The sequence below is a fragment of the Pecten maximus genome, chromosome 3, assembly GCF_902652985.1.
Source record: "Pecten maximus chromosome 3, xPecMax1.1, whole genome shotgun sequence".
In the NCBI taxonomy this organism is placed as follows: domain Eukaryota; kingdom Metazoa; phylum Mollusca; class Bivalvia; order Pectinida; family Pectinidae; genus Pecten; species Pecten maximus.
The window spans coordinates 19,836,549-19,861,110 of NC_047017.1; the positions used below are offsets into that span (position 1 = coordinate 19,836,549).

The window sequence follows — 24,562 nt, forward strand, 5'->3', positions numbered from 1 at the left end:
CGATAACATGATGTTTATTCTCTGTATAAATCACATCTCTTTGCGTTTTGACTGTCTGATGTTCTGTTCAATTTCACATCATGGATGATTTCTGATCGCTTATCATCGTATTAGATATTTTTGACACGTTTTGGATCTATCTAACATGTCACTAGGTCCCCGCACTAAAGTGTTATTTCCTTTGTCCTGGTTGTTTCCGAAGGTTAAGTTCTATCCTCTTGTGAATTTGTCAACAGATCCTTATCTAAAGGTCAAGGTTAGAAATATTTCCTCGTTCTTGTCCGATTCATCAAACATGTCAGATACTGTTCACAATAGGATTACCTTATCAGATTTTGATACTTACAAATCACTGCTGTATGGGAAATTTTTGTAAGGAAGTTTTTTTTTTGTCCTATCGACAGCTAAGGTCATTTAAGGATGGTCGCTCTGTATGCAATATGCACGTGTACGTATGTTGGGGAGCTGCAGTATGTTCGTGTTTGTATCCGGTAAAGGAAGTGTTTCACACGGTATGAGGAACACGCATAAAAGGGCAAACTTGATTAGATACAAACGTAGTAGTAATATCATGCAACTATGGAGTTCAGTTTTCAAACAGGAATATACTTAACCAAACTACGTTTTTGGTTTGGAAATAATGTTGAAGATTGAGAGTCCTGAAGGTCAAACAAAGAACAAATACAAAATAATTTACAATGCAGCTTATATTTTCAACAATGAGTACAAACAAGTACATAAATAAAAACAAAAACAATCGAACAATCTTTGTCCGAAATAGTATGCAATGTAAACAATCGTAACATATCGGCTAAATCCGTCAAGATTCGGAATCAAGCCAAGTCTTGACGAAATAGGCCGAGAGGATCGACAAAACAAGATATTTATTTCATTGGACACATCCAACTTCATTGAAGCTAATAAACTTGTGAATATCAACGAACAACAATGTCAGGTGGCTTTCATCAGGCGAAAGCAATCGTCAAGACAACACAGATTTGAAAGACTTGTCCTCCGCAAAATTACACGGCTGGGTGATTTTAGCAAAATAATTATAATTATTAATAACATATATTTATATCACTCCTTACACCATGAAATACACGCTTATCTCACAATTAAACGTCTTTTCAATTCCAACATATGATTTTGTCTGTGAAGTTATTGTTATATATTGTTTCAGAAACTGTGTCTATTTTTAGAATTTTACTATTTGCACATTTGTTATGGGCTTGGTTAAACATATAGCTGACTGACAGCGAGTTCAGAGTCAGAAGTACACGATAATAGTATCTTTAGGTATGAATTCAGTAACCTATACCATATTATACAGTATATACCTATATCAATGTTCAAAAGTTAGCATTTTCCTCCTGTTTCAAAATAATAATAAAAAAGGGAAACTAGAAAAAAAAAAAAATAATAAAAAAAAAATATGAAGAATCCAAATCGGCGCAAGCAAAAAGACATGATTATTAAAGGGAAAGATAATGAATTTGATTAATGTGATGGTTTTGAATATTCTTTTAATCAAAAGAACACAAACAAGGGTAAATTTTCTCTGAATGGATGTTAGTATTCACAAGAACGCATTGGTAACATGGAAGGTTTAATTAGATGTTGGAGACTCCAAATTAGTAGATCATACGTATCCTTATATCTCAAAGACTGAACATAGCCAACACTGGTAGATATCGCCTTTAGACAGAGGGTTTCTAACATATTACCGTTAGTAAGTAGTGTACTGTATCTATATATAACATATCAGTCTTATATACAATTATAAATGTCGAATATTTATAGTATATCACTATTTTGTTGAAGTAAACGGATTGCTTCACAAGATTGGGCGGAATTCTCAATTATTTTCTGATTCCATGCCAGTGAGACTTAACTTGTCACTCATGCAATGTAAGGAAACAACAATGAGATTTGATGATAATTCCATTTTCAAACATTTCGAGCAACTTTTCCCTTCCATTGGAACAAGATCAGACATGCTTATGGTTTGAAGCGTAAGTATGAAATTAAAGTTTGGCTAATATATGTTCATATGTACATATATACATCATTCAAAATAAGGAGTAATATGCCTTATGATAATCAAAAAGGGGTTAGTCTTTTCTTCTCTGGAAATATTTTGTTCTGTCTTGCAGAATCGTGTAAAACATTTTTTTGTAAAAAAAACCTCTCAGCACATAGGCCTATCTCAAGTTGCAATGAGTCCCTCATAAAGACATATATAAAAAAATGGTCATGGAAACTATTACAGTTTGATCTAATAGAAACATATTCATATATTTAACAAATGACCTGGAGATGACCCATTTACAGAAAAACTTTCTTTGTAACATTGTGTTACTTAGAGCCACGTGTTACGTTATTGGAAGCTCTGACATTTAACCGGGTCAATGGATGTCAACATACCGTTTTCCTAGGACGACTTTGCCCAGGCCGTACAGAAGGCATCTGAATCTTATACATCGCATGCTATATAGGTTTAAGAACAACTATTTCAAGGCATCACGTGTCGTGCACTACTTGTATTTCAGACCATGGTCTTTCTCTTGGACTATAAGATACAATATTTTTCAATGTTGCATAAAAAACAGGTATACTACGTGAATTGCAAAAATCAATAACATGTATTCACCGATGTTAAAGATAACTTGTGTACGACCAGTGTATGACCTTTTCCCAATAATCAAAAACGAAATGTGTGTCATGTTATGTTACAAACAAAATATCAGACAGTTAAAGTCGTCTACAAATGCTTTCGTAGTCGACCCTCTACTTTGGACCTTTCGCACGTGCCATGCCTGCATGCTCTCTCGCGTGCTTTCTCTTACTGCATATATATCAGAACTGGAGCTACATGATAAATATCTTTGAGTTCAGATCAATCATAGTTAACACTCAAATACATCTACCAAACCTACGATATGCACTGTCTTCAGGTTCAATTACGAGTATTTGGGCACGTTGTCATATACAATGTAATTTAGTTGAAATATCATAGTAACATCATATTTGCTGATTTCTCCAACTTCGGCTGAAGTACCCATATGTTGAAGTTGCTTGTCATACCACTGCAACTGAAGTAGTAGACATTGACCTTTTACAAAATGTTACAGGTCTGTCCCTCTATCTTGTATCCGACAGGACTTAGGACCGACACTATAGCATTGTTTATCAGCTGTTTCATCTTCTTTTGATCATCAGGTGAACATTCTATGTAAGTGGAAGCCCCGAGTCGCCTCGCCATGGCAGCTCCATCAGACTTGGAAATTGGGCTCCGACCACATCGACGGAGTTCCTGAATAACCGTAGGTTCCTTACGGAGGTCTGTTTGCGTGTTGACCAGTATGAATGGGGTATCACCCATTTGCTTTTTTATGATGGGTATCCATTTCTTTTCAGCATTGTTGAAAGATTCCGGTCTGACGGCGGAGAAACACACCACGAACACATCTGTTCCCGGAAACACGTTTTGTGTTACGTCAGAGCATGGATCCTGAAGTAAGAGAGAACACAACATGATTTTTATCAAAACAGATCAGATTGCGAGTTTGTAGTCAACACTTTGACAGAGGACATGTACAGACACGAGCACCACAGGCGTTTATCTGTGCATAGCTGATTATACATGCAGTCATGTAAATAAAATGTTTACATTGCACAAAATTATAATTCTCTTGTTTTAATTTTTATGGTATGTTTTTATGACGGCAGACATTTTACTGTTTGAGCTAAGAAACTCAGACATGGTGTGATAACAGATACTCTATCAGTTGTAGACATCGGTGTGTATTTCTCTATGCCGTAGGCCGATACATAAATGGTTATATTATGTAAACCAGTTAGAGGACAGGGATATCGAAAGTGTTAGCGGAATTATTCTGTTAAGATATTTCTGTAATATATAAACCAGCTTCTTCTAAAACAGTTTTATTCTCATTGATACGGTTGATCTAATTCTATCATGGATACCGTCATTTTTACCTTTGATTAACTATCTTATAAATGATTTTATAATTTCACGTTAAGATATTGTCATGATGTGTTGTCGTTAAATAAGAAGACATTTATTTTGCCAATATCGAATGGATATACAGTACTATCTAATGATTGAAATAAACGACATTCCAGACTCTTCCATATCAGTTGCTTTCATCGAACTTTACTTGCAACTTAACCACGTGCATTCACATGTAGCTGAGGTAAATAATTTCTTTGGCAAGATTTAAAGTCGTATTGTCTTAAAAAGTCATTCTTCGATTCTTGTTAACAGACAGGAGAGCACTGCGAGTGCCGTAGACATTTAATGAAAGAACACTATACGTGGGCCATTCACTAAGTTAGGTCTTTAGTGTCATTGATTAAATGCAAGCTCTGTAACACTCAAAGAATCTCCCATGATCAAAAGAGCACTTCAGCGATCCCGTCGTCCATGACGTAAATGTTACGCAGCGCCAAATACAGTTCTGGACACACATTATTCCATAGAGTCTTTCACAAAGCCTGGTGAGAAAGCTTAGTTGACAATCTGCACTACACTTCTATTGTTTCAGAAACGCCTGTACAATATTTCTGTTGTGTGATGACGCATTGTCGTGAATAAGCTGCATACGATTCCGTACCTTATTTGGGAGCTTTTCCATGTAAATGTGTCAAAGTTTTACATCCATACCTTGTTTCCTGTATGTTACTCTGAAATGTACTTGAGTTTCAATTATCATACTTTAAAGAGGGTTTTCAGTACAATTCTAGCGTTTTTTTTCTCAGATGCCGATTTCAGATCCATCGAGCATAATGCTTTTTAAATTTCTCCTTATTTCGTATAAGATGTGTACTGTCTTAAGTGCAAACTATTCGAGTTATCAACCGTGTAACGACCTACCTTCTCAATCAATGCTTTCACAACATCAGTGTTTTATGCTGCAAAAACTCGCCTATCTGGCTGGGTTTTCGCTTTTATATCAATTTTATCATTCTTTTATTTACTGACCCAGGATGGTACAAACGATAAACACGATATTAGCACCTTTAAAACAAAAATTGAGAGTTAGGAACAGCGGTGAAAATATGAGTTGTACTGCACTAAACAGCTGATTCGTCCTTCATTAATATGCTAGGTGCCTGTTAATGATGTACCATTTCATCAATGCTTAACTTGCCAAATGCTTGTCGGATTTTGTTAAAATTTTGCATGTGCATTTCTGTGTAAATGTACTTTGTGATTTTTTGGAAAGTTCCTGATGAAATACAGTAGCAAGTGCGGTAAAATCTTTCTTAACGAACGCTAGACCTAACTTCACGTCTCGTTAACGAAGGTCAGAACAGTAAACCTCTATTTAAGAAAAACTCCACTCCTTACATACTTTTTATATACATATGGCTATGGTGTCTAGGTACTAACACGAAGGTCGCGTACGTTATCCGACGTTGATCGATCATACGCAATCTGTACCTGACTGGAAATATAAGTCGTTTCGCGGTCTGAAGTCGGACACATAATCATATATGCACAGGTATTTAAAGACCTATTACACACGAATTCGGGGATATGAGTAAGTTTGTCTGTTAGTCACCTTTGTTCTGGATATCTTATCGATGTTGACGTAATAACAAATGAAAGATGATATCTTATATTTAACTTCTGTTTCAGCTTATGTACAACTTTAAATTTACGACCATACTTTTTATTTTCGAATTACATCGAAGAACATCCATGGATCTTGACGATACCTAATAACAATACTAATAAATAGAGAATATCTCTCATATAGGGAGATATGATAAGTACGTATGATGTCACATCGATACTCTCTGTCATAATACTTAAATAAGGTTTTGGTAGTAAATAACCACATCCACTTAGTAACTGGGCCTATGTACATTTGCATATCGTATTTTAGAAGTGTCCATTAGACCTGATATCTGACCCGTATGCTGTTATTTTGGCCGTCGGTATCTGTTTCACCACCTCTAGTTAACCTATGATCAGAATCACAATATCGGGTGGGGTGTTATGATACCGTGCCCAGTTTTAAGATATTTTATTAAAATTATTCTCGGGTAACCCCACAATGTGAGTAGACGTGGCCTGCTGTTGACCTTTTCTGACGCTAAATAAACAAACCAACCTACCAGACATGTAGTGTTTAGAGAAAACATTTACTTGACCCACCAATAAACAAACACTAAAGATACTAATGTGTTGCCTCGTCATTTGATAAAAATTATTTCATTTATCGTGATTAAATGGAGATCGAAAACGCGGCATTCTAACTAGATCGTGGAATTCAATTAATATTTTGATGACTTAAACCAGGAAACAAAATATATACGGATTTTATGTTTTTTAAACTTATTTTGTCTGATATATTACAAAATACATCTTCTGTTGATATTATAAATGTCGTCGTCATATTTGATATAAACACTATGATTAATGAGATATACCGCCCTAAACATCCGCCTTATGTCGTATTTTTGTCGTGAACAGGAGATAAGTGTCTGCGAAGTAACATAGCACAACACTCTGACTTAGGTAAGCATTTTAAAAACCGATATTATTTATCTTTGATAGAAAATAGTTTATTGACGCTAATTTTGGTGTAAGATTAGTTTGACCATCGTTATGCATCAAGTTTATAGTAATTCACATCGACCGAGAACGCAAACATAAGTATTACTGTTTAAAAAGAAGTTCTTCATTCGAATACAGTATATTTCATTGTTGGATGCAATAAATTAAAAAGAGGATCTTTAATGAGTGTCATTGTGATATTGAACTTAATAAACATATTCAAAAATCTGAAAAAGGTTCATGGGCGCGTGACATATTAGATTAGCATATGAGTTGAAGACATTCTGTCTTACATTGACACGAATGTAGCGCTATATATATCATACAGTGTGTGTCACATTTCTGAAAAAAATAAGCGGACAAATTAAAAATTTATTCATTACTGAGATAATAACGTAACAGTGTAAAGAGGTCAGCCATTTAGGATGTCACAATGATATGTTTAAAGACGTTCACAACAGGTTGTATGGCATGATAGAGGAGTTATGTAAAGAATTTAGTTAAGGATTTGATTAACTCCTCAGACATACAATAATTTACATAAGGAATATCATTGTTTTTTTTTTTAAATTAATGTAATAATTATTTTCTGCAAATTGGAACAATACTAGCTAGCACCATATATAACGAATGGACAAATGTTCAATATGTTGTCTTTGTCAAAATGACTCGACAATGTCATATGTTATGAAACAAAAGATTACTTCAGACAACGGAATATCATAAACAATTAATGTCAAGGATTTTAACTTAAAAGGTTTTGCTTGGTGCTGATATTTCTAGTTACACCGCGATAACATCAAGACCTTTCAACAATGAATTCCAACAATGCATACGCGGTAATGTAATGTAATGGCAATTGTTCTTAGTTTAAAGTTCTTATATTCTATGAGATTTAGAAAACTATCTAGAGAAATAAATGAAGAAATCATCACATCAAATATCTTATAATTAATACGTATTCCATCAATCCTTAAACCACGCACACGGAAGATTTTTTCAAGCTTAAAATATGTGCTCAGAATAACATTTCTAAGGGAAGTTGTCATTCCATTAGATATTGTTGGTAAGTAGAAATGAAACCTTGGGTGTCCTGTATGCGGCAGATTATCCATTAATAAACCATCAAATAGAGCAAGCTGTAGATCAGCCGCAACCATCCGCACTCGTGATATTGTCGAAATGAGTTGGTGCTATACAGCGGTTTATATATATATATATAAATATATCATGAAACTCACCAAACAAGCCTTCAAAAATAAATCTACATTGTACTTAAATAAAATTTTATGGTTTTCGGTGCAGTAGGTCATTTTATCTCTTTGAGGCTGCCGAGGTATGTGCAAACACTCATCATAAAAAGACACAACTTTATATTTGAAGGTGTCATCTTAAAATGCTTAGAGGCATTATTTAAAACGTAATGAAACGAGTCTACATCGTTTTTGCGAATCCCTACAGTAAAATAAACAATATGTAAGTAAATAGCGGATACACGTGTTGTTGGAATCACTTCCGACAATTATTGACAGATGTATATATATTCCCTGTAATTACCGGTATACAACATACCTTAGGGCATACGTGTGTGTCTGGTTTACAATCTAGGTGCGTCACGGAGTGTATATCGGTCGGTTAGGACAGTAAAAATTGAGGGGGCGTCACGAAAGTATTAAGGGTCATTTCTAGATGTTAAATTGTTAAGACTGGGTGCGCAGGTACGTTATGGACACCAGAAACCAATATAGGACATATAAGTTGACAAATCTGACCGCAATACAAAACAAAAAGATAATCGGCCATTTCCATAGCATACCCTTTTATACTTGCAATATCCTATGATAGATATTCATATTAATTTTATTTTATAATATTATATCAATTAGAGATATTTATACCAATTTTATTGCATGATGTTATACCAAAAATATGTTATTGGCAAAACAATGCATTTAATCCTTCAGTAGAAAGACATTTTATATCTGAACTCGATATAAGCTACAAAACATTTGCCAAATGATTGTGTATCTCGGGGTAGAGGTTGTGAACATGCCGTGCGTCATATACCCCTCGAAATCCACGTAAACCACCCTGTCACATATCTCACCTGTTCGAGAGTGTCAATCAGCTGTAGGTGATATCGCTTTCCAGATATGCAAATGTTCCCTGTCAAAGACAGAAAAAAAAAACAAAAATCTGTCAATATATTAGATAGAAGAGGTCAATATAATTCGGTCAAAGTACGTAGTCCGAAAGGTGGTACATAGCCAATCATCTGACCATCTCAATATAAACAAGGTAGTCAAGATTTCCAAACATGGTGAGCTTAACAGTGAAACATGAAGTTTTCTATAGGGTAACGGCCACTTCATAAAACATTAACATCATTAAATACAGAGAATGTAACGTTCGTAACTGAAATACGAACCCATTGTATCCATGGCATAGCGATATACCTTAGGACTAAGATTTCCATTTAGTTGTATTTTTTCTTTAGGGATTGATGACATTCTTTTATTATAAAATATGAAACAACTAAACACTGTTTTTTTTAGAATACGGTTACTTCACCTTTATTGAAGTTCGTTTTGTTGCTTATTCATATATCACTTTAGTGAATAGCAATAAACTACATATTTTTTCAAATTTTCTAAATTCTTCAAGTTGTGACTAATATCGACTTCGTTTGTACAAAGCGACACATATGTCAAAAGAGTTTCAATGTTTTGATCATTTATGTCATCATACCTCTTATTCAATTTGTAAGGTAACTATTCAGAATATAAAATATTGATCATAGTTGAATTAAAATAAATGAACTATTTGTACCTGAAATATATCCACCACATGCAAATTTAACATAAAAATTATCTAATATCGCATGATAAAGAGTTAATGACATTGAAACCTATTGTTTTCTCGAATGTGAATTTTAAAGTTAAATGCGCAAATTAATTAGGGAATGGAATGTGAATTATGTAATAGTCAAGACCGTATATAATAGGTGAAAACAAGCCTGTGTATGACATAAGCGAAACGTTATGAAATAATATTACATATATACCAACTGTAAGTGTAGGACTGTATGATAAATGACGCGTGAGACATAATCAGCACTTGACACGGAATCACTGACCCAGATCCACGACAACAAACCATAAATAGCTTCCATCGTGTCTACAATAATACACATTACGATGAAAGTTAAAATTAAATTCATGGCTGATGAAATACAGGTAAATGGTTAAGCTGTGAAGAGATTTGAAAGGGGGATACCTACCTGCATAATTATCGAAGACAGAAGGAAGATGCTGAGTCTCGGGGAATTTGTTTGTAGCATAACACACCAACATGCTTGTTTTACCCACAGCATCGTCACCTATCACCACACACTTGATAAAGTTTGTTCTTAGAATCACCATTATTAATCCGTGATGTTTAGTTAGGATTAAGAATGTCACACATTATGTTAAATACAGAACGGTATTTAAAAAACCTCCCTGCTGCAGTCCCGATCTACACTACAGTCGAGAAAGACATCCCTTTGTTTTCGTCTGAAGTTATAACTGTGTATATCCCGCCAACTTATAAATCACATATCTTGTCACGTGCTCGCCCAGGTAAACTCTCACAGGTATTTCAGGGGAGCCTATCAGCAATCCTGTATATATATATATCAACAAATAGCAAGGTAAATGGGAGCGATCAAGCTGTGTGATTTTCTATCAGATAGTCTCCATCAATGTTTGTGTACTTAAAGTGAAATTGGCATTTCACATGAATACACCAATCATATCTCCAGGTCACTGCGGCCTCCAAATGAAATACTTTAATTGTGGTCAGTTGTTGTTCTGCCACTTTCAAATTTTAAATGCTATGGTAGTTGGTTTAAAACTCGCACGAATAGGGTCGGATTAATAGACTTTAAATAGACTTAATACTGGTAGTTTATGGCCCTCTCACAACCAATAGTAGGAAACGAGTCATTGTTGATCGGTTGTTTATTCGATTTAGTTGAAACTTAAAGATATCCAATACTGATCTGTATTTTCCATTTCAAGATAGTAACACCTCCGCTTCCTCTGTCTACAGTGATTACAAATCCTAGTATATTCTATATTCAAGGACTTGTTCCCATTGTCGCGATTTCTATGACAGATGTTGACAACTAGCAACACAGGACAAATCTGTTGTCACCCGTCTATTTCACACTTTGAGGATGTGACATTAGACAAAGATTTGTTTGGCGGATGTCGTCTATACGGTAGAAGACGCATACTCTTCCGAAACGCCTGATCTGTTAGCCTTGTATTTTGAAAGTGTGCAAATCTTTATCTTGTTCTTATTTTACCCCTATTTTGTCATCGAAATTGCTTCGAAATTAATGACGTTATTGATTTGCAACGTGGATTATGCTACATAAAATCATGTCGATACACTATTGAGAGCGGCATCGTAGTGCGTGCCAACTATCTTTCTCGTTTGAGATGCTCATTTATCCCATCCCTATCAACTACTGGATCACCCTGTGAATTGTGTGAGAAATGTTTCTCCTTAGATGGTAGATTAAAAAAAAAGCAAAGCAAAAAAACAAAACAGAAACAATAAAAAGACAAACGAAAGATGAACAGTAGTTTATAAGGACGTGCCGGGTAACACTATACGTTATTAACGAGTTCTTGCGGAGGCGATTTTTCGGTCAAAGAAAAACAAATCGAGATGAAACGATAATATTACTTAATTATTATGTAAAATAGGGTTTAAAATGTTTATAAAAATGTCACTTAGACAGTTCGAACGGTTCACCTTAGATTGATGTAGTGATATCAGCCAACACCGTGGGAGTAACAAACTATATATTGTTAAATAGCACTGTTTCTCATCAAGGAGTGAACTATGCATAAGGTGACGAAATATATATGAGATGATGACACTTTAGATACAGGAGTTAGGATACATGATAAAATGTAGTTAGTTATTTCATCATAAAGTTCAATATGCCACTCTACTTGCTGTGAAACACCAGTTATGCTGTCATTGTAAATATTATGTAATTAAATGATAGTGGAATCCATATCAATTATGAATTACGGGTATGTAACAATAGTTATACAAAACTATTATTTCAGCGGTGAGCTAACTAAAGTGTTCATTGATAAAAACTTTATCACCAACTACTGAACCTTAGTTTTCTTCCTTTAGTCTTCTATTTTACGCTGACCCTTCCGGAACATCTTGGACAATATTCATGAAAGTTTTCTTTTGAGTAAGCAAGGGAGAGTTCTGTGCCAAGCACCGCTTCTATACACTTGCTTGAACCTTTAAATTGCAGTGTAGCAGAACAAAATATAGAAAATGATTTATTATTCGAAGTCTTCGTAAAATTCTATCATTTTATTTAAAATCATTAAAATGATAGGCCTTTTGCATATTCCAATCCATATTTTATTTTTACTTTACTTTTACGATTGGTCTCCCCGGTGATCACTTTAGGCTCATAACATCAATGACGAGTCCTAGAAAGAAGAAACGGCTGTATGATGTCCCTACCATCACAGACGAGTCCTAGAAAGACGAAACGGCTGTATGATGTCCCTAGTCTCGCTGGCGAGCTCTACACGTTTCTAGAAGAACAGCTGTATGATGCAGTCAAATTCATTTTGGCCCTAATATATCTTACTCTCAATTTGGTTTGAATGGTGCTAATACATTGAGTGTCTTTTGTACACTGCAAGGGGTTCATGCCATTTTTGCTTCGTAAAAAGCCCGCCTTTTATCGAGTTTGAGGTAGAATTATGGTTTCGTTATTATGTAGGTATTTTCTGCTTTTTCCCCAAACCACTGTATGCTGCAGTTTTATACTATATCTATTATCTAATTGACATTAGAAGGTACAATTCCCTTATGAGACACCATTCCTTGTAAGGAAGCATGGTTGTTTTTATGACCGCATTTTCTGCTACGAACCAAAACATGTTTATTCTGTATCGTAAATTCTTGATGACTAACATAGTTTCATATATTTGACGAGTGACTTCATGATGTCATTTATTTTAATAATAAGTAGGTTTCTTGATTAAATTTGTATTAATATGTTGCTCTTGTGTCGAAGTTTTTAAAAATGCGATGGAATTAATATATATGTTACTATGTCCTGGCATTACCTATGTCCGTGTAATTGAATTAACCTATATTGTAATTTAAATGTATCATATCTGTGAGTTCCCAGTAATATAGGGTGATAAACTTGTGAACAATTTTCGGAACATTATCGTTATATTATCATGTATGTAACGTGATCACATACGAGAAGTAACTGACCTATGGTGATAAGTTTGACCGCACCCTAGATATATAGCAATTCCATGTACATATTTACCTGTATGGGCTGATTACCTGTATGATGTATTACGGACATATACGTACATGTACTAATCTAGGCCTGTCATCGCACCTGTGTATACGTACATAATATATATTTACACCTGTCCGTTATGTAAACACTATAAACAACCCAATACATAGCGTGGGGCCAAGAACCTTGTTATTCCATATTGCATCCTGATATTTTTTCTCCCGCATTTGTCATTGTCCTAACTATTTACCTGATTTACACTATTATTGATAAATATCAGTTTTTTTAGTCTGGAAATACCTCTTTGTAAGCGTTGAAAGTTGATGATCTATCACAGGACGTTTCTGACGAGTCATAAAAAGACAAATCTACTGTGTGGTATAACTACGAACACTATTTGGTATTTGTATTATATATTTCCTTATTCAAAAGTATGATCCACTTGTGTGTCTACTGTACAATTAATTTGGATTGCTTGATGATAAACTCTGCTGGTAGATATACATTCCCCGAAATGTGTCACTACCCTACATGCCATGTCTAACATTTGATTAAGAACCGTCGATATATGGAACAGCCTACCGGATTTGGTCATGGAGGCCACACCAATAAAAGAGTTTATAAAAAAAATAATTTGGACAACTACTGGAAATGCCTGAAACTAAAATCTAACCATCGCGCCAGCTTCAAATGTCTTATCAGATCATTGATTTTATTTCAATTTATGTTTAATTATTAATATGGATATAGAGGCAGTAATGCATTCGTCAATTATATGGTTTATTGTATCCTATTGTAATAAGAACAAAACTGCCAAGGAATAAGAATATAACCACACATTTAAGGTTCTTTTAAGATTACCAAATAGCTCAATCCATATCGACTGCATTACTGACTCAGGCCATCTGTCCAATATTTTGACATTTAAATAACTAGGCCCGATTCATTTTTTCTTCTTCTGGATCTCCACGTTTTCTTATATCTGATATCTGACTTGGAATGACAAAATATTTGCAAGATATAGATAAATTCATATTTCAGCATGTTGCTTATCTGCATGTACGTTTATTTGTGTATTGCTAAATTCGTGTTTGAATGTGGTATTCACTTGAGTGTTTTTGTAATATCTTTTCAATCGCTTAATTTCACAGAGAAATATATAAGCCGTATGTTAGATTTACATTCTATAAGTATCAGGGATAAGACGTGTTTTAAACCACAGTAGATAACAGGATGGATGCAATGTACTCGATTCCAGTTCATTTGAGGTGAGTGATCTTAATCTCGGTTTATTACTGGGGCTAAATACTAATGCTGGGTGTATTGATACTGGATTTATAACAACGATTGGGTATCATCTTATACTGGGTTTATAATTAACACTTAGTTAATAACTAACACTTGGTTTTTAACTTATACTGGGTTTTTAACTAATACATAATTAATAACTAATACTGGGTTTATAACTAAAACTAGGTTTTTAACTAATACTGGATTTACAACTAATACTTGGTTTATTACGAATATTGGGTTTAAAGCTAATATTGGGGTTATATGTAATGCTTGGTTTATAACAAATATTATTACAAATTAAGTTATTACATTTTATAATAATACATCATGTTGTATAGCTACATGTACCTAGATGTACCCACGCCCTCACAACTACAACTATATTGGATTATCAAATTTTGAGGTCAATTGATGACACATCATATCTAGACCAATGTCAGCTGTACATATATTTTAACACTGCCGGCTAGTTATATGACCTTTGACCTGTGAATCATACGTTTTGTTATCACGGGCGGTTCACTGAAATACCACGAACATTTACGTCACTCCCGAGAAACCATAGGTGACACGAACCTTAGCACTCCAATCCCCTATTTTCCCTCTGTCGTTATCATATTTGTACTGTGACATAATTCTTTAGGATCAATATAATGTTGAAAAAGTTATGGCATTCTTTTCTGATAAAAACCACTCGAAACAACTCGAAAAATTCGATATTTCATTAATCCATTTTTTGAAACTATATTTTTCAATTCATGTAGCCTTCATTCGACAGCTGACCGAGATCAGAACATCTTATCTCATTGTTCTGTACCTTTCCTAGCGTCTCAATTCTTACTTAAAATTTTGATTATTGGTGTCCTTTCGTTTTATCGATATTTAGCTTAAGATTAAAATTCAAAACACCAACCTGAATCATTAGAGAGTTTCGAAGAATAAATCAGTCATAATAATTTATTAGTTAATGTTTTTCTTTTAGTTCGGTTTCCTTGCTAAGGAAAGTCGAAGAATATCTACATCCGCATTGTCATTATTACAAAATATGCTTTTTCTTAGTCCTATACACATTTATCACAAGACATCCACTCTTATAATACACCACCAACGTACATCCGGCAGTTCATATAAAAGTACATAGTGTCAATTTGGACTTCCTGTTTCACAAGGCCATCTGATTGTGACAATTTGAAGCAGTTTTATCAGTCCCTATTGATAAGAAAATACTGAAGTTGCAAAATAGTATCAGTAACTACTATCACGCGATAACGTACCTTAAAGTTCAGAAATGAGCACAAAATAATCAGCTGATGCAATTGTCAGTACAATATCTAGATTACAGGATGAAGAAAAGAAAACGTGAAAACTCGTATCCTAAAGCTTATGCGAAGGAATATTATGATATACATTATGTAAGTGAAATATGCTGTGATAGCTTTACCTACATGATCCCACTTTTATGTATAGACGTGATTGAGGGAGTATCCCGTACATTTTCAGATTTGATTGGTTAGCTTCAGTAGTTCCATAAACCTATCTTGATCCTACTCGCTCCTTCAATCAATGTATAAATGGGGATACAGGACATTTGTTTATAAAATCAGATAATATAATGGTTGCTTGGTAACTGAATTTATATCTCGCTATGTTTTTTTCACTAATTTACAGGTTTGCTCGATGAAAAAACAAATATCATTGTTTAAGATAATTATAGAACAAGAACCATATTTCTGATATCACAATGACAGACGTAGGTAAAGATAATATCAAAGATAATATCAAAGATAATACACTAGTATATATTTGATATTGGGCGAGGTTCGTTACATTAAACAAATGCTGTTTCAATGAATGTCCCTTTGGCACATTTGAGAAAAGAAAATATTATTCTTTCAGATATGTTGATGGATCATGTACAACAGTATTTCTTTAAATATTGTATGTTGTTATTTTAACCGACCGACCTGACTTATTCAACAAATCGCCCGTGTGAATACGTCATAGAAATGGTGTATCACCCTCCTGTCTTACAGTCTAGCCTTGTTTTACCAATCTAGTATATGATGTTTTGTATCTAGTATTTAGTGCTTAGTAGTAAATGTCTAGCATTTCGTATCTTGTAGCTAAATAGTGTACTGCATGCCTAGAAGCCTATGTCTAGTATGCTGTACCTTGTAGCTATATAGTGAATGGTATGCCTAGAAGCCTATGTTTAATATTTGGTGTAATTTGAATCTAGTTAACAGTATATGTCTGAACATCTATATTCAGCGATTAGTGCCTGTACTACACATTGGGTCAAATACTGCAATACCCCAAAATCCTTACAAGTTAAGATTACTAATGGAATATTCAGATGAATTCCGCAAAGCTGGACAATCAGCACTAAAGAGACCTTCGACCTAGGTCATAACGACTAGCTAAATAGGTAGGCAGTGACTTTCTAACACAACAAAAAAAGCCGACAACATAACGAAACCATTAAACTGGAAATCGCGTGAACGAGGACAAGATATAAACGAAAATATACATTTGCATGCATTATTCTGAAAAACAAGACCATGTGCTCTAAAAGACTAAGCGTCTTCTGCTTAATTGACGACATCCATCATACAAATCTAGGTCAAATCCGAAATACCTGAAATGAGCTTCTGAAGTATATATTGCATGCCTCGGGAATCTGAGAGATGTATATGGAATCTTTGCAAAGAATGGAAGCATATTTTGATGTCAATATGTTAAGATTAGAAACGAGATAAAAAGAGCAAAAAAGTTATGTTTTAATATATATATATGTATATTATGATCTATCAGAATGTCTTCCTTTCGTGTCAATCTGTAGCGACAAGTCTGGCGGGCGATTGTGACCGAGAATATAATATACATGATATATACCAGGTGACACACATGTGTACTTCATCTGATATTGATTACCGAGTATATATTAATTTCAGGCAAAACCAGCCCTGAGTGAGTGTTATATGAAATTGATTTATGAGATCAACAAATATTAAAATTTTCATGAAACTTTTTTTTCAATTAATTTCCTCACAAAATGATAATTCATAGAAGACACTTTTTCCTCTGCCGAAAAAAAAAAATACAATGTCATTGTAATAGGTGTGTTTTATCATTTTTTATTTGTTGAAGGACAATATAACAATTCTGTTAATGCTCTGTTATGTAATAAATAGTCTTAATCGAACAAGTCAACATTATTACGGTATTCAGCAACATAGTGATGGAGAAGCAATCACCGCTTCACGTCCACTAAGTATATATTACAGTGTCGTGTTGGCTTACAACACAACACTTAAAGTGTATCTTACACCAGTGGAATAAATCTCGTGTTTAGTTGCATTTATCATTGTATCTTGGACAGCTGGACAAATCGCTAAGAGACCTGCTAACAGATTGTAAAGCAGGCACATCAGTCGGTCCCACAGACAATCGGTGTTGGCGTATGTATGTGTCTGAACATATTCCGTCTGCAAAGAAAATGTTATAAAGTGTCTGGTTAATTCCTTTCCATGACAATATATCATATACGAACAATCCTTTTTTATTGTTCGTTCAGTGTGTTTCTGCAATAAGTTTGCTTTACTGATACTGTAAACGTACATGTTTTAGTGATAATCTTATTCTAGCGGTTTTTGAGCTAGAATTCCGCTAAAAAATAATTGATATGTCGTGAATAGTATTAACAATTAACATATGATTATTATATATAAACTGTATGAAGCAACTGCAGCAAAATAACAGATGACGAATTATTTTTTCTTAAAGGGAGATAATCTTGTTTTGTCTGGTTTTAAAAAATAATCAGTGCATACATTTGATAAAAAGTACAAATGTATTTGCATATCAAGAAAACAGTGTTCTTTGATGTAACAAATTTCTAAATGAAACAATTAATATATCTGTATAATCAATTATATGACAGTCACAATACGTGTCAGTCATACACATTGTTAGAATATGGTCACCGTATCTTTTTATAGGGATGGTTACTACTATTACAACTGAGTAAATTTACAAGGAATACCGGACATTTCTTAATTGATTGACGTCATCACCATCTAGTCTGCCTTATCCGGAAATAAGATGTATCTGAAAACAATATGTAAATATATCAACATCGTCTGCTTTTATCTCAGAATTACATTTCTATGTCACTGATACCAGGCTCTCTGCTTTGTAGAATAGTTGGTATCCCTGTAATATGTCTGAAATTCAATCAAGGTGGCGCCGAGTAAATTAACGGTTACCAAAGTGATGCTGTCTCATCACATAATGTATTTAAGAAAAAGAAACGCTATATAGCGATGTAGGAAGGCAGCTTACACTGACAGTTGACTTACTACAAGCCGTCCAATCCTGAAATACTGTATACGGATTCATTTTGTCTTGGTTTACAAAAATTACAATCTGTTTGAAATATCAACACAAAAGCCAAGTAAGATATCAGAAAACAAAGATAACGAGATAAATCCAAGTATCAAAGGTGCCATAATTATACTAACAATTGATAGAGAGCATTTTCTTTGGTAGCTTACCTGTTTTCGATTGTAGAGCACAAAAACCAGTCGGTTATATAGGGTTAAAACATCATATTCTTCTTAAAGCAGAAATTTAATTATATTTTGATTATAATATCATATTGATATTAATTATAGTTTTCAAGGTAAAGTCTAAATTACCCTCTTCTGTCTTTGTGTCATACAATCTATATTAAAGCCGATGGATTGATTTTAACAGAGACATGACAGATCAATGCATACACATGTAGAAGCATTTACATGATAAAAAACTTAAGTGCAAAAAACGAAGACAGCGTTTTTACTTTCCATTGACAAAACAATACATGTAACCAAAACGCAATGTGATTCTTTGTTATAACATATAATTAATACGATTTGCTATATATCCTTGTAAGAGTGAAACCTCATCTTGGTTTGGTGTATAGTTTCCATGAAACTATCAATGAATATGTAAAAGTAATCTAAGATATTTGAAAGGCTAAAAAGGATCATACGAAGAATGTGAAATATCATATTACAAATATATGAAGATGTACGATAGAGATTCCTTAGGGCGTTCAAGTATCAGTGAAGAGGTAGGTTTATACCTGTTGTGAGTAATACAGGTAAGCTCATGGTCATGTGAGGGCAGGTGAGGACAGCAGGCGAGATGATGACAGGTGAGACACAGCAAGCAGACGGAACCTATTATGTTTCCCGCCATAAATCACCTCTCATCATTACTGTGGCTATCCGGTGTCAGACAACTGATTCATAATGTCAAAATGATGGACCATGTCGTCTACTTGAAACGTTTCACGTCAAGGAAATAACCTAATTGTTATGTTATATCAGTTTTATTGATTAAGTCAATCTGGTGTTTCTTTATAAGTATGATTTGGACATACATTGGAGACTATTTGTAATGTTCATAATGTATATGTACATTTCTTACAAACACAGCTAAGTAGCTACGACCTTTAAATATGAAATGAGTACTAGATACAATATATCATTATCAATAGATAACAAAATTAACCATTTATACATCTTCTTCGTCCTTATGTACACACAGATTCTGAACATTTTTTGAAAACCTGTATTTGAAAATAATCAAACGTATTTAATTATGAGTTTTTGCATCTTCCCATCCTGATTTTTACGTTCCTTTCAAACGATTTTGAGTGTACTAAGTCGCCTCCTATGTTGAAACACTTTAGGCTCTCGTCATCACTGACAAAAACTGTATGATGCAATTTAATTCATTTTGGATCTATTCTATTTAACTCTCAATTAGCATTGAAAACTTCTAATATCATTCTTTCTGTTTTTACTGACTACAAACTGTATGATTCAGTTTAACTCATTTTGGATCTATTCTATTTAACTAGTGTTTCGTAGGAAGAAAAACGGACTGATCTGTGCTGTCCTAATTGCTCTGGATGCCATGCAACGGGTTTCCTATATTGTTCTTTGAGGTAGTCACCAGCTACGTCTATAAGGAGAATCCGTCTAAAAATTATCCTGGATCTTCATGGGGCGGTAAACCTAGCAAACATACAATCATTTCCCAGCGTCCATACTCATATTTTACAATTTTGGCCCCGTATTATCGCCAACGAGTGCTATAATCAACAAACAGCAACATAGTACTATATGTCATTATATTTAGGGTACTCCTCTATCTATTATCTAAGATTAAACATTTTTAAAAATATTTGATTTTTAGTATTTCTAAATCATCCCCCTAATCTTACCTTTACATGCTTACAGTCGTTTCTTATTTTAAACTTGTGGAGTAATTTTTCACTTTGATTGGGTTTATATCTTCTACTCTGTTGGAAAAATTCTGCCAAAGCCGACGTCTTTCATCAAAAGGTAAAACATGAAGACACTTACATATGCCGCATTAAAGTAGTATGAATGTAGTGCTATAAGGCTGCTATATGTCATCATTTTCGACAAATTACATTACATTGTCAAAAGAATTAGAAAAAAAATGAAGATAATTATCTTTTTTAAGTGTGGGTAATTTGTCGCATCGTAATTAAAGGTTTAGTAGGATTTATTGTGAAACTGTTATGTAACGTCAGATTAAGTGGAGAGCAACCAATTCCAAACTTTTCATCAATATCAACCTATCTGAAACATATGTTTCCCCTTAGGCCAATGTACAGTATTCTCAGGAAATTGGCTAATTTTGTTTCTTAAACTAAAAGCAGGGTCGAGATCAGTGGACGTAAATATTCGGAGGCTTTTAATATAAGAACATGGTAATTCAGAGATATTAAATTCGCGTAGATTAGGGAGCAAGGTTCTTGATGTGTCCTTAAGGATTTTCCTGCATCTGATGCAATTACAATGAACTAGGGTTATCCTACATTGATTTTCTCCCAGAGAATATCTTTTGGAGTCTCTGAGTTTAAGTTGTGCCTATTTATTGTGACAGAACAATCTCATCCAGGTTGTTTAATGTGATTTGGCACCATCTTATATATATTTAATGACACAAACGAATAATGCTGACATGAAGTTTTATTTTAATAATCGGAAGTGCATGCTTAATAAAAAAAAGGGTTTAAAAACCCAAAAGAAAATATTTCACTTTTAAAGTTGACTGAAATTCATTAAAGTAAATATGTTTTATAATGTAAATCTATTTATTTCTGTTTAAACCAAACCAGGTGTTACTAAATAACCATGGTAGAACACGATATTCCGTCTCAAATAAATATCAACATCTCCAGTTTGTAGACTCATTTGAAGGTAGAGACAAACATTACCGACTTACTGCAGTCTCTTTTCTGTCATTAAAAAATAAAAATAAAAAATCATTTTCCAATGTTTGTTAAACATATTGACTCTATAAGGGGATTCATAAAATGCGTTTATCAGAATAACAATAGAAATTGGAATATGCTGATAGTTCTGAATACATTGAAGTGCTTTTTATGTTTAAAAAAGACAATTGTGGCTACAATGACGAGAATCCCCGTGTTAGTAGACAGTCGATTTAGACCACACAGGTCGAGATTGACATGGGTGAGAATAAAAGTCAAGTATAATGTAACATTGTATTAATCATTTGTATAATAAACATTTATCTGTTTAAAGATTTGGAGTTATTTTCCACCTGGCTGATGTTAATGACTCTTTTGACTGCAATAATGAATGGACCATTTGTTTATTGATCATCTATAACTAGTGAACTACCTGATAAAATATTCCATAAATCAGATCAGAATACAATCGCTAATAGCATGTGTCCAACCAACACTTTAAAATATTCTAGAGGAACAAGTGTATTAGTTTCATTAGAGACAAAACTTCGTTTGATAGAAAAGGAATTTAAGACATGCAAATAAAACCGTAATTCTAACTCAATCTCGATAAAATGGAGGCAAAATATGAAAACAATTGGGATCAAACCATTGAAAAAATTCAAGGAGCATAAGAAAGCTGTTCGGAAGGGTGAGTGTCTTTAGGTTCATCGACGTCAGCCATTTAGACTGTACATTCTGTACATCGGTGGCAACGGAACTACTCGGCGTAACACAATGCATTGACTTCCTCTGACATCATATCAAACAAGGAAATTATATATATATATGAGATGATGATATTGACCAAAACACTTTACCATTATCTTTATCAATCTGCATCTCTCAAAATCATGCGTTTTCTCCGTCGACATTTACCACGGAAATCGAGACAATGGGAACAAGTTCTTTCTTGAATTTAAAACCATCTGAGACAAATGTGAACGCCTGAGGAAGAAGTCAAGACGCTACTGTCTGAAGGACAAAGATGAATTCTTCAATTCAAATTTCAAAATATGCATTGATGCTTGGCATTTTGAATCAGAAGAAACCCATTGATTTCTCATATCGTATATGCACGCCCTCTCTTGAACTTGAAATCAAAAACACAACATGCACTTCATTTCCAGGGATCGTTCCGGACTAATCAACAGCTCAGGTGTATTAATGCTTAATGATTTTGATTTTTGTAACACGGGTTTTTCTTAATGATAAAAGCTTCACTTGTCTGCGGAGTGCGCACGTTACAGTATGCTTTGGTTTGTTACAAAATATCACATTTTCCATGTTTAATTTGGACTGTTAATGACAAACATTCAATAAAAAACGAAAGCGCTAATCGATAAAATGAGTGCGATTTAAAAAGGAAATTAATTATTCGAAAAACATAACATGCTTTCCCTTCAAGATATTATGGAACACAAGGTTTATTTCATTTTACATTCTGGTTTTTCTTGTTCAGCAGAATGCAGCGAATTAGGTAATACATAACGTCACCATGAATAACTGTTTAATGATAGTTATGCGAGGATTCAATAAATATCAATAACATGTCGGAGTGCGTGCTAACCGGTCCGTGCAGCTAACGTCTAGTGCACAGAGCCATTGTCAATTCGTTTTTATTCCCTGTCTCTGGAGACACTATAGTGCATTCCGTCGACTTAATAATCAGGAAGATAGAAAAAATCCTCTTTCGCACAGAAGGAAATATTAAACAAAAATCCAAAGATTATAAACCAGCACCACACCGACATCTAATCGTCTGGACACACAGGTTGCAGAGCTGTTGTGATCTAGCATAAAGTAAAAAACATGGTCATGTTTATAACTACTGTACAGACGATTTTCGTGTTTTTATCAGACGAATATTGCATAACTTTCCAAATAGAATTTCTGTGGGAGGAACTGTGACAGATTACTCACTCTTTATTCTGACGCCACCAACTACAGATTGTATTACAGAGTGTGTGTGTTTAGCTCATAGATTTAAAAAAAAACACATGTAGTTTTTTAAGACAAAAATTGTTTTCACACAAGAGAGGTTGTCCAAGCTGTGTTAGCTTCAGTATAGTTATTTTATTACATACTATGTTATTTAGAGACAACATAATACAGAGCACTATTTATTTGACAATGTAATGAGTTCATAAAATTTTGATTTTATAGATACGCAATTTTTAATCAATTTTCAAAATATAGTTTAAGTGTGAAAATTACAGATGGATGCGTCCGCGCAAAATATATGATTGTCACATATGATTTCAGATAGATGACATTTATGTGCATTTACTCTTTATAACACCGTACCACATGATTTGTATCGTAAACAGAATGTAATGGTAGAAACCACAACATTGAAAATGAAATAAGGAAGTAAGGTCATGGCTGCATAAATTGTGTTCAAATTGTTGGAAAAGAAAAAAAAAACCTATTTTGATAACATATGATGATATACACTGTAATTTAGACGTCGAAATTCTTTAAAGATCAGAAGTACAAAAAGTCATTAGATAAAAATAAAATACAGAGCACAAACAACGAGAAGCTTTATATCAGGGTGATATTTCCTTTAACATAGTATAACTATTTAAGCTAATCGGAACACATTAGTTCGTTACTGATCTTGTCAAACTGTTCGATATCTCTGTCTTTAATGCTGTTATCCTGTTTTACCTCTGTACGTAAATGCCATAGATATGGCTATGTAGGCAAGACCAACATTCCAACTATGCTTCTGCGTTACAAGTACAGCCAACTTCTGTAGTTGCTATAAGCGAGACAACTCTAACGTAAATTCACATGACCAACACGTGTATACAATGAAACATTTATCTGAAGTAAATACCTAGAAAATTGTATGCGCAATATTACTGAGGAGAATGTCGTAATATGTACATATCAAGAGTATACAAACACCAGATGTCAAATCCGTCAACACAAAGATGAATTAAAACCAGATCCGGCCATTAATACTAAATATAGA

The 24,562-nt window shown here is 33.9% G+C and overlaps 1 protein-coding gene across 1 annotated transcript; it reads right to left on the minus strand.

Annotated features, from left to right (window-relative positions):
* Window positions 1–689: 689 nt before the first annotated feature.
* Window positions 690–10,209, minus strand: LOC117323501 (cell division control protein 42 homolog). Its single transcript, XM_033878760.1, has 3 exons — window positions 9,873–10,209; window positions 8,700–8,758; window positions 690–3,514 (listed from the first exon to the last, which is right to left on the minus strand). Exons 1-3 carry the CDS (start codon window positions 10,012–10,014, stop codon window positions 3,119–3,121), a joined length of 597 nt encoding a protein of 198 aa, XP_033734651.1. The 5' UTR covers window positions 10,015–10,209; the 3' UTR covers window positions 690–3,118.
* Between the last annotated feature and the right edge of the window lie 14,353 nt (window positions 10,210–24,562).